We start from the raw sequence: 12311 nt of genomic DNA, 5'->3' as shown, positions 1-12311 counted from the left end.
CATTCTCCTTTTTCAATTTTTCTCCTCTCTCTTCATTCTTCCCTCCCTCCATATTTTCATATTCCCTCTCTCTCTCTCTCTCTCTCTCTCTCTCTCATTTACTCAAGCACAAGGTCCATGAACCAAATGCAAATCTTCTCTTTCGATTTATAATATTTAAAAGACACATGACACCACTAATTCTTCTGTAAACTGCAAAGGCATCCACTTTGCCTCCTCAAATTTCTGTACAAAACCACAAAATCCACATAGCTGATTTCCCAACCAACATCAGAGGGACAGGTATGCCAGGAATCTTGAAAAAGCTCATGGAAAATGTATACAATGAAAAAACTATCCATGGATTGAAATACTTTTGCACCAAAATAAATTTATCTTTTCACTCCATTTTATCAACTTTTTGAAGTACCTCTGCCCAATTCTATGCAAGATTATCTCTGTAATACTAAAAGCTGAGTTGCAATTCTCTAGACTAGTGCTCCATTCCCTTTACCTTACTGACATAACTGCATTCTAAATCACGTTCTCATTCGTTTCTAGAGCCACCCATGTTCAGGTGTGGCTAGGTTTGCACACAAATGCAAAAGTTACCCTCAACCCTCAATTTATCTTGAAACATTGAGAGCTCAACAGTAACTCTACATGTAAATGATGGTAGGGCTTCCATGGAAAGAGTAGAAGGGAATACTAAGTAGCCTACAGAGAAACAGGTAATTTTGAAACTACCGTGTATTGCTTCCTAGTGAAGTCATGTGGGTGATCTGAGCTCCCCAACTAGACTGTGAATTCTCTGAAGGCAAAAGTTATATCTTACATATAACTTTTTTGGAATTTTTTAAAAGATTCACTTATTTATTTATTTGAGAGAGAGAGTTACAGACAGAGAGAGGGAGAGACAGAGAGAAAGGTCTTCCATCTGCTGGTTCACTTCCCAAATGGAGCCAGGAGCTTCCTCTGGGTCTTCCCACACGGGTGCAGGGGCCCAAGGACTTGGGCCATCTTCTACTGCTTTCCCAGGCCACAGCAGAGAGTTGGATGGGAAGTGGAGCAGCTGGGACCCTATGGGATGCTGGCACTGCAGGCAGAGGCTTAGCCTACTATGCCATAGCGCCGGCCCCTAGAAATTTATATATAACTTATTTGGAATTCTCATGGTACCTGCCACACAGCTGAGCACACGATGGATACTCCAAAACTACGCTTACTGATTTTATCTAATGCCATGGAGATAAATTTCAAAGTACCATAGAATAGAAGTAGCACACAGCAAATACATGTGGCAATTCTGACTCCAGCAGTCTATAATGCCATTTTGAGTAAGCCCGTCTGTACGGCTAATGAAGGGAGTGGGTTTGGCACAAAAGGTAGCTCAGCAGAGGATCCCAATTGGTCCCAGCTTAGAGAGTAAGAATGTAACATATGCTCTGGAAAGAGTTTCTATCCTGAACTGCAATTACCTGTTTACTTGTCTGTCTCCCAGTATGCTCCCTAGGGTCCAGGATCAAGTGGTTTATTTTTGTATCCCCAGCAAGTATCTGGCACATGCTAAATGTACAATAAATGCTAGTGGGTCGAACTGATGATAAAAGAATGGTTAAATAAAATAATATAAGCGACAGTGTAAGTGAAGTAATATGATTTAAGAGAAATTTCCATATACTCTTAGACTCATCACACCATAGCACTTATCATTCTGTGCTATAATTGCTTAATAAATGTTGTTTCCTTGGATGATCAATTAATTGAGGAAAACATAAAGCAAATGTAGGAAATATATCAGGACATCATATAGGACTGTAGACTGTCCCATTGCACCCTGTAGTTGTGTTTCTCACTCCACGGTGCAAATCACTTAATGCTTGTCTCCCCGTTAGAATGTGCATCTCTTCCCTTCTTTATCTCTAACTCCAGAGACTAGAATAGTGCTTTACAAAGAGTAGGCACTCAACAAGTATCAGTACAATGAATGAGTTGTTTATTCTTGCTCTTATGTAGATTTCACTGGACATCAGTATTCGATCTAGTCCATGTACAGGGGTTTGTGGTATGGATGAAGAAGGCAAGTATCATTTTCCTTTTTCAGGACTTTGTGACAGATGCAGGATAAATGGCCTGGTCCTTGCTTGGCTACGTGTGGGCCCCTCCTCTTTCTGACAATGTTTGTCAGTTGATATTTCCAGGAACGCATACTGGAAATGTACACTTAGCTTCACCCTGTACAGTACCTGCTATTTTGGCCTTGTGAGCCCTATACACCAGATCTGTGTGATTTTGTTAAATAAGGAGAGCATCTGACTTTGTGACTCAGGCACAGGATCAGAACTGAGACTTTAAATGGCTTGTCTAAATAATTGAAGCAATTAATTTCTTTCATTCTGCCCATAGGAGACTCGCAGAAAGGACAAGATCTTCAATGAACCATGTAGACATAGTCACACATCTGTTTCCTGTCTTCGCCGCATTATTTAGTAGACACCAGGACTCACTTTTCTCTAGTGCCTTCAAATAACTGCATAAAAGACCACCAAGCCCTCAAGATTCAATCCTCTTGTCCATCTTCACAAGCAATAGCATTGTCAGCACCTGACAACTTTAGCCTCTTTCACTCCTATTGTTCAAATGACCAATATAAGCAGTGTGACCATACCACTTTGTAAATCTTGTCCACACAGGACCAGCCTAAATTCCTCTTTGGTTATAAGTGCCTAGAGAACCACAATCAAGTTCAGGCCATTGCAATGGTGATTCTGCAGTTGCATGATGAGGAAATCTACCATTTAGTGGCTTCCTATGAGTCAGATCCTTTATATAACACAATGTCATTTTACTCCTTGGAACAATATTACATGGAAGGTAGGTGTGTTCATTTTGTAGATGAGGAAACAGAGACAGAGAGATTCTATAACAAGAGGTAACCCCAGATTCAAAATCACAGTCTGATTCCATGATATAACATTATTCCTCCTTCTCCATTGCTGAACTTTTGATGGTCCATAAGTAGCACTGCAACTACTCTACTGCTTAGGCCCCAGTAGTAGTCGCTGGAATTAAGAATTATAGCTGAGGAGCAGGTGTTTGTTAGAGCTGTTAAGGTGCTGCTTGGGACACCTTGATACCATTTTGGAGTTCCTGCCCCCTTCCTTTGCTCCCCTCACCACTGCCACTTGGGAAACCCAGATGGAATTCCGGGTTCCTGGCTTTGGTGTGACCTAACCATGGCTGGGGAGTAAACCAGTGGATAGGACTCTCTCTTTCAAATAAAATGAAAATGAATAAATAAAAATTTTAAAAATAATTTAACTTGAGTCTACCTGGGACAACACTGGACTTTCAATAAATCTTTATTTATAGAGTGTGGATAGAAAATATTGTTGAATTTGTTGCCAGCAGAATACCATCAATTGCTCATTAAAGGCTCTGCTCTTTGGTCCCATGAATTCTGGTGAGAATTATTTTTCAGGAACAGGGTATAAAGCCCACAATCTAGTCCACCCTGTCTCAATGATCTGCTCTGTGAGTCTCTGTAAGTCCCTTAGCATCTCTGGATCTCTGTTTCATCATCTACAGAAAGGCAATCTATCAAGATACCTGATTTAAGGATCAAAGGAGACAATAGTTGTGAAGGTGCTTTGAAAAGTGTGGAAATGCCCTCCAAGTGTGAAGTATTCCTTTCATTAGTGGCCTAGAAGGCATATGCCAGTATGTGCCTCCGGGTGCACCAAATTTTGAACCAAAGAGGAATTTAAGCAATTTACAGAAAAATGAAATCAACTTAACAATTGTTATGTATAGCCTTCTCCCAGCCACCCACTCACCCTCATCCAATAGCCAGCAAACATCTGACAACAAGGTGCTGTTAAAAGCACTTGCATTTGAAAACATTCATCCCCAGTAAAAAGAAACAAAGCTAACTCAAATGTGTAGCTAAATCCTAAAATTTTCATTATTCATGACAGTTTCAAATTCTTCAACTGTCAAATGTTACCACCAGAACTGCGAAGAAATGGCAAAGTAGCTTTTTAAATTTTTTTACTTGCATCCCATTAGGCAGCCTATCCACATGCTCGACAAGAGGCTAGAGAACAGTAGTGTGAGAAAAGAAAAAGCAGAGAGGAGACTTTAGGGGCTGAATGACACTCACAATGGGAAAAGGGCTCGTATGCAGTCAAGGGTTTCATTCATTTTCAAGACTGCTTGACGACTCCTGCTAAGGCACGGCCGCTGGCCTAGGGCTACCACATGCAGTATTTGCAACAGGTGAAGCAAATTTGCACTATGCCAGGACACCACGTGGGGACTTATAGGGCTGAGACCCCTTGGGCCTCCATTCCCAACACCCATCCCTACACAAAGGCCCAACCCATTGCCTTCGTCCCCAAGAAACACTGCAAGCAAACCTGAGGATGCAAAGGGGTTTAGGCAGAGAAGTTCTCTCCAGGCCTGCCCGGGGGTGTGTGGCTGCAGAGCGGCTTACAGAGCAGCTCACGGAGGAGAGGGAAGTCTGGGAGGGCGTCCCAGAGCCACTTAGCTGCACTCACCTCCGGCAGAGGCACGCCGTTGATGATCAGGTCTGGCTGCTGGGGGCCCTGGCTGTTGAAAGAGTGATGGTAGATGTGGTTAGCGCTGGTATTGCGGGTATTCTGGTTCTCCACGTTCAGGAAAGTGCTCTCAGAGCGGCGGCAGCCCAGGGGCAGCGTCTGCTGGTGGTAGTCGAAATAGTTGAGGGAGGAGGTCAGGGAGGAGCAACTGACAACGTTCATCTTGTCTGTCTCCTCCACATCCCGGGGTACCAGGCGGATGTCATTCTTACTGATTTTTTTCTTCTTGCTTGATTTCTTTTGATGCCCATAGGAGTACTCAGCGATTCTATGTGACAGAAAAGGCAGCATGAATCGCTAACACCCTCCCAAACCATACTCTGATTAATAAACATTAAGCACCCCAGAGGGTTGCGCCCCATCTCCGCTCCAGCTCCTTATTCTGGCGCATTACATCACCTCATTTCTCCCTGTGCTTTCTACATGTGAAAACAAGCCGAGGGCCATGAAGTTTTCATATTAAACATAGGAACCTCCCCCCGCCCCAGTCCCCAAAAAGTTTCTACGCTTTGGATTGGGATGTGATATTTTTCATTGTGAGTGGCCAATAAGCAGGGGTGGGGTGGGGGTGGGGGGTGTGGAAAGTTGAGCCTATGGGAGAGAAAGCATGGAAATGCTCAAATCTGGAGCTTCCTGGAACCCAAAGGAACTCCTGGGAAAGATAAAGGGTAAGTCCCAGTTTAATAGGAGACAGAGGGAAATTTAAATAAAAAAAAAAACACACCACCCCCCTGCTAGTTCCTCCAGGCGTCTGCCGTGTGGCAAGCACCCTGGATCAGCTTCCTCTGTGAGGGACCTGCTCGGTGTAGGACCAGGCGGGGAGATCTGACCCTGCTCCGTGACACTCCTCACAGCTCTCCTCAGCACCCTCCCCCCTGCCCTAGCCCAGCTCCCTCCTGCTCCACCCCACCCCTCCTCTCCAGGAGATTTCTGATAGCCAGACCCAGAGGAATGAGGGGAAATGCCTTTTTACCTCTTTCCCCTTAGGCTCACTTTCTCCTCTGCCTTTTTGTCTTGCTCCTCGCTAATGGGAGAAACTGAGATGCAATGCAGACACTTGCTGTTTTGTCCTTTTATAAAACAGCCGAGGAGACAAGTGATGGTTAAACAATTACTGCAAAGGAATTTAAAGGTTAGTGCATTCAGCATCCTTCTCCATTCAGGTGTACCTACAAGCAGCTGTGCTGCAACTGGAACATAAAGAGCTCAATTTAATTAACACTGACACAGACCCAGCAACGTGCACCGAAGACACCAAGCATTACGAGACTTGTCAAAAGAAATACATTAAAATATAGCCAGATTCTCAAAGTCATCTATGACTTTGCACATAATGATTCCGCTTATTGTTTGGAAATTCAATTTCTGGGCAATAATCAGGAAAACAATAGGGCTAATAAATAATACAGGTGGATCTTTACAAGGGAAAGACTGCCTGTATTCTCACTCGACAAAGCTAATTGTCTGAATACAAAAAGGGAGGCCAATTCAAGCAGCAATTGCAGATCATCTCACAAGTCTCATAAATGAATGCATTTCAGGAAGAGCCTCTGCAGAGGCTGAGAACAAGAAACCTCTGCCTAATCACATGGAAAGACACGCTCCTGAACTTTAGGCCTCTAAAAAGTCTGAGCAGATGGGGAGATTGCATATCGACAGAGGCAAGCGCTTGCTCTGACCCTGGGCTCTACCTAGAGCGAAGCCTATGAGATCCCCTCAACCTTTCACTCTGTGCCCAGGCAGACTTGCCGTGATGCAAGCTACTGCTTTTGGAGCTAGGGAGCAGATCAAATCCCAAAAACCTCAGGACCAGGGTTGGTTTTCTCTCCTCATCTGTTTACAGAATCAATGGGAAGTTCTAATCATTTTGTTTACCCATGATGGGTAAGTTTGGCAATGTCCCGTCCAATTATTCAGCTGAGGCATTCATTGCACAGCCCTCTCTGTATTGACCAATTATTTAATTAAACTGTACTTCATTAATCCCAAACCATCACAGGGAACAGAGCGCTTTACAAAATACACATTTGGGTGAAGTTGGAGAGCACTGAGATTTGCTTCTTTTTTTTTTTTTTTCAATTCAAATGCTCTCCTCCCTGTTTAATGATCTCCCTGGCAAGCTCTCAGAAAGAGCTCTCACTTCTAGTCATACATCACCAAGAGGTGGCAAAGCCTTCAATATCTTTATTTCAAGCTGATTTCTTTTTCATCAAGGAAAGGGTCTTGTGCATTTACTTTATGCTGAGAAAATGGCTTAAAAAGAGTCCCCTCTACCATTATCTCCATATAAATAAAATTTTATTGACCCCCAATTTTTTTCCTATAAAAATTGCTACTGGCAGTCACAGGTTTCAAAGGTAAGAGCAATATTAATTTCCATTTCTCCCATCTGAAATGGCTTGGTTCTGAAGGAAGGAAAAGTCACGGCCATTCCACTAGTAACAGGATTAAAGCATTTATGAGGCATTGCAGCTGCTCTTTTATGGCACCTGATTGATATTCATGTGTGGTTAGCATTTGTCTACTAACTTGTGTAACGCAGAGAATAGTAAAAGGGAAACAATAATTGCATGGCTGTTACATATTCAGGGGGCTCTGATTCAGAGAAGTGTGCATTTCAGGCGGTGTCAACTACAAATCGGACCTCAGGAACATATTTCGATTGATTAACATGCAAGCACAGATGGCACAGAAGACACACTGGATGTGTAGGTGTGTGAAAAGCACACACACACCTTGGTTGGAAATAGCAGCATCATTCGTTTTCAGCAAAGTAAAGAAACAACTTTTTATTTCAACCGTTTCGATGAGACACTGCTGGAAAAAAAATACATGTATTATCCTAAATTAGGTCCCAGGAATGCTTACACTTATTTGGCCTATCAGATTGTAACAGGGAAGGGCTTCAGTACAACCCTTCAATGTGCTTATTAAGAAACCTTTGGGGGAAAAACACTACCTGTCATTTGAGTTTCCATGTTTCCCTTCTCTTTCTCTCCCTTCATCCTCTCTGCCACCTACCCCTCTCTGTTCTCTCTCTCCACACATGCTTCAAGAGAAACTGTAACACAATAGCACATAGTGACATCCACTGGTAGCGACAAGATTTTAATGCCACAGCACTTCCACTTTAGAGGAAAGCACCATCAACCCCAAAAAGATTGCTATTTTTACTAAAACATCTGGATGCAAAGTCTTGTCCCTCATTGAGATATTTGGTTGCTACATACCAACCAACCAGATATTTGAAAACATACAGATGTCTGATAGAATGTCACTTTATGTAGCCAGATGTTTGGACACTGATTACCAAAAAAGCCAAGAAAAGACTAAAAACACCAATCACCTGCTTTCCCACATACTCCGGTTCTCTCTTTCCCCTACTCTATTTTCCACCTTAGGCTCCCAGTCCCAGGATCTCTCCAGAGTTTATCTGTGTAACAGAATGGGCCAACTGCCATCACTCCCCTCTTCTCGGTACCTGCCCCCAACAAATCAGGTTGTACTTGGTTTTGCTGCAAATATGAATCTCTCTCTCTCTCTCTCTCTCTCTCTCTCTCTCTCTCTCCTGCCATAACTTTGTGGAGACAGCTGTGCAAATTTTAAAATGATAATTGCTTTTCTGCTTATCATCATTATGTGACAGAATCCATTCGAACAGTAAATGATTGTCTTCCAGCAAATTGTCAGATCAAAAGAATTGATCAACTTGGACTGTCACAAACTTTTCACCCTCCAAAAAGAAGCGCCGTGAGTATGCTGCATGCATTTAAGTAGGAAACAAAAACACTGGGTTTTCACACTGAGACAGATACACACACCTTATTCATCCAAGACAAAGCAGAAAAAAGAAAAGTTGGCTCTACCTGCAGTTGTAGGTCCGGATCTCTTTGTTGTCTCGCTTGCACTTGATTGCCACGAAGATCATAGTGACAAAGAGGATGCCGGCAATGGAGCCCAGGGCTATAATGAAAATCAGCGACAGGTTCACCGAGCCCATTGATTCTTGGGCATCGAGAGCAGGTGACAGGTAGATAAGGACCAGCGCAGAGGCAGAGAGAGATGTCTTGCCATGGTCGTGGGCCACCACGATAAGCTCATAGGAAGCCTTGGAGCTCTCGCTGAAGGTGCGGGTGGTTCTGACTTCGCCATTGATTTGGTCTATTTCAAAGAAGCCGCGGTCACCCTCGGTCATGTCATAGGTGACTCGGCCGTTTTCGCCCTCGTCGTAGTCGTCTGCCTTGACAACGGTCACCAGGTAGCCTATGCCGGAGTTTCGGGGGATGTAGACCTCGGCAGTGCCATTGATCAGGGGCGGGGCCGTGATGACCGGGGTATTATCATTAACGTCGAGGATGATGACTCGCACTGTGGCGTTACTCTGCAGCGAGGGCAGGCCGCCGTCTTTGGCTAGCACCTTGAACTCGAACGCCTTGGTCTGCTCGTGGTTGAAGGATCGCAGTGCGTAGATATCACCCGAGTTGGGGTTAATGGAGACGTAGGTGAAGACAGGCATATCCCGCACCTGCGACGGCACAATCTGGTAGGAGACACTGCCGTTGAGCCCCAGGTCGGGGTCTCGGGCAGACACGGAGAGCAGATAAGCGCCGGGCGTGTTGTTCTCCTGCACGATGACTTGGTAGTAAGGCTTGGAGAAGTGGGGGTGGTTGTCGTTCTCGTCAGTGATACGCACGGTAAAGGACTTGGCACTCTGCAGCATGGGCACGCCGCCGTCGCGGGCCTGAATCGTGAGGTTGTACTGATCGTGTTGCTCGCGATCCAGCCGTCCGTCCACCAGGATAGTGGAGAAACTCTCGTACTCCTGCAGCCGAAAGGGCACGTTGCCCAGCAAACGGCACTGTACGCGTCCATTGAGGCCGGAGTCGCGATCAGACACCCGCACTAGTGCAATCACGTAGCCCGGGGGGGCGCTCTCGCTCACCTCCACAAGCTCACTGTTGACAGACAGCAGGTTGATGACCGGCGGGTTGTCGTTCGTGTCCAGAACGCTGACGGTGACTTTGCAGTGTGCCGGGATGGAGTTGGGTCCCAGGTCCTTGGCTTGCACGTCCAGTTCATACACGTGGCCCTCTTCGTAGTCTAGGGCACCGGTGACAGTGACCAGGCCGCTATGTGGGTCAATCTGGAAAAGCTCCCGCGTACGGTCATTCACGTAGCCATAGAAGGAGTACACCACCTGGCCGTTGGTGCCCTCATCTGGGTCGCTGGCATTGAGGCGGATGACAGGTGTGTTCGGAGGCGAGTTCTCTGGCACACTCACCGCGTAGGTGGACTCGCCGAACACCGGGTTGTTGTCATTGGAGTCGGTCACCTTGATGCTGAGGCCAACAGTGCCCAGGTGCGGCGGGTCGCCCCCGTCGAGTGCCGTGATGCGAAAGCTGTAGTGAGACTGTGTCTCACGGTCCAGGCTCTTCTCCACCACTAGTTCGGCAAAGCGTGAACCGTCGCCACGCGTCTTGATCTCCAGGCCGAACAGCTCATTGGGCGTGAGCTCGTAAGTCTGCACGCCAAAACTGCCCGAGTCCGGATCATAGGCGCTGTCCAGCGGGATGCGCGTGCCGGGGCTGGCCGCCTCCGAGATCTCCAACTCGATCTGTGCCGCCGGGAAACTGGGCGCGTTGTCGTTCAAGTCCTTGATCTCCACCTTAATCACGCAGATCTCCATTGAACTGGACATGACCTCTAGCGAGATGATGCACTTGGGACTCTGGCGGCACAGGAGGTCTCGGTCGATCTTCTGCTTAGTGACCAGCAGGCCGGAACTGGGGTTGATGTCCACCAGGTGAGGAGCCGAGTTGGACACCACGCGGAAGGCCGAGGCCTGCCGGGGGTCCAACGCGAAGCCCGCCTCCCGTGCGTCCTTGGCCACGTTGGCTATCACCGTCCCGGCGCGCTGCTCCTCTTCTACCGAGTATTTGAGGTTAATGAGAGCGGCCGCCTGCGTCCACAAAACGGCCAGCAGCAGCAACACCGGCAGCAGGAGCGACTCCATGGCTGCGCGGGGCTCTGCCTGGCCTCGCCTCTCCACACCCCTCCGAGGTCGACGCCGCCGGCGCTCCAGCTTCCCGCCGGCTCGGGCCGCCTGTTGCGCGCGCCTCGTGGCCCCGGAGGCCGCGGGAGGAGTCCCGCCCAGGGCGGCCCGGCGGCGCGGGGGGGACACCCGCGCCGGCTCCAACGTTGAGGTTGCGGTGGACTCGGAGGGGGCTCGCGGGGGGCCCGGGGGCTCCGGGGGGCCGAGGGAGCGCCGCGCGGCCCCGAGCCCCCTCCCTCCAGCCCGGCTACTCAGTTTTCCCCTTTCAAAGTTAGCCAGGCGCAACTGGCCGCAGCGGCGCAGGGCTGCGGGTCGGGCGGCGTCTGTGCGGTCCAGACGACGCGCAGCCGAGTCCGGTCCGCACTTGGGGCGAAGTCGCGGAGGGCGGCGGGGGCGCAGCCTTTCAGGCACTGCCCGACCCGCCGCAGCGCACCGGCACTGGGGCTGGTGAGCGCGTTGTCTGTGCACCTGGCATGCGCAAGAACCTCCCCGCAGCGCTCCGGGCTTACTGCGGAGACAGGACCCGCCTGGAGCGCGCCCTCCGGGGTCCGGGGGGGCCACACTGGGCTCTTCGAAGCCCCTTGGGGAGAAAAGAGGGTCGCAGGCGGGAGTCTGAGTTGCTGGCAAGCGCCGCAGGCTGAGCTGGATGGCGGTGCCCGGGCCGGCAGAGGAAGGGGGAGGGGAGAGAGGCTGCTGAGGCGAGAGCGCGCTCCTTTGCGCTGAGGACGGCTTTGGGGGGCTTGGGGAACGCGTCTGTCCAGGATCCGAGGTGGGCCCGGAATCCCCCCCACAAAGTAATTGAGGGGCTAAGGGCGTTTGCGTTTTGGCAATCAAAGTTACCAACGCAGCTCGAGCCTCCACGTCAAGTTTGTGAAAATGAGGAGATGGCAATCTGTCCAGGAAAATCGTAGTCCCAGTCTTTCCAGTGGCCCGGGGGTGGGAGGGCGGGGAATGGGGAGGAGGGGAAGGCAAGCGACAACTGTACCGGCCAGGAGAGGCGGGGCTGCCGCCGCGGGTAACGGGGGCTTTTCTTCCTCCCTCGTTTTGGGCTGGGGAGTCGCTCCGAGGGCCGCCGCCGCCGCCGCCGCCGCCGCTGCCACCGCCGCCGCCGCCGCCGCGGGAGGAAGCCCTCCTAGCTCAGTCGCATGTCGCTGGGGTCCGCCTTAGCAGCTACCACGGTCGACGGTTTGGTCGCCGCCAAAGTTTACTTGCAGGAGCGTCTTGCTTCCATCCTCCCGGAGAGGCGCTGGCCGCGCTGCTTGGGGCTCCCTCCCTCCCGGGCGCTCGCGCACTCAGGAGGTCTGTCTCGCTGTTTCGGGCCGCGTGTGAACGTGTGAGAGAGAGGAAGAGTGAGCGTGTGGTGTGGGCAGTGTGCGCGTGGGCTATGAGAGAGCAGGAGGCGATGGGTTTCGGGTGCAAGGCTTCGGATCCCCGATAAATCTGTTCAGCTGGAATGCCGCGGAGCACGACACGCCAAGGGCCCGCGCCAGACTAGGGACGCGGGTGCCAGTGCCCCCCGGGCAAGCCAGGCATGGTGCGCAGGAGGATGTGCTGCCGTCTGCGCCCGCTCGTCCGTGTCCCCCCTGCGCCAGCCGCCGCCGCCGCTACTGCTGCTGCTGCTCCTCTCGATGCCGCAAACTACTGGCCGTGGAGTCTGGAGA

General features: G+C 49.5%; 1 protein-coding gene across 1 annotated transcript in view; it reads right to left on the bottom strand.

The window, feature by feature from the left end:
- Positions 1-11768, bottom strand: part of PCDH19 (protocadherin 19) — a 117997-nt gene extending 106229 nt beyond the window's left edge. Inside the window, exons 1-3 of the mRNA XM_008273147.5 lie at positions 8465-11768; positions 5572-5712; positions 4539-4866 (exon numbers count right to left, since the gene is read on the bottom strand). Coding sequence (XP_008271369.2) covers positions 4539-4866; positions 5572-5712; positions 8465-10611 — 2616 coding nt within the window. The 5' untranslated portion in view covers positions 10612-11768. The remainder of the gene's footprint in view (positions 1-4538; positions 4867-5571; positions 5713-8464) is intronic.
- Between the last annotated feature and the right edge of the window lie 543 nt (positions 11769-12311).

This window comes from Oryctolagus cuniculus, chromosome X (assembly GCF_051225735.1).
Source record: "Oryctolagus cuniculus isolate XC-2025 breed Fujian yellow rabbit chromosome X, ASM5122573v1, whole genome shotgun sequence".
NCBI classification, from domain to species: domain Eukaryota; kingdom Metazoa; phylum Chordata; class Mammalia; order Lagomorpha; family Leporidae; genus Oryctolagus; species Oryctolagus cuniculus.
This window is presented reverse-complemented; position numbering and strand designations above follow the sequence as displayed.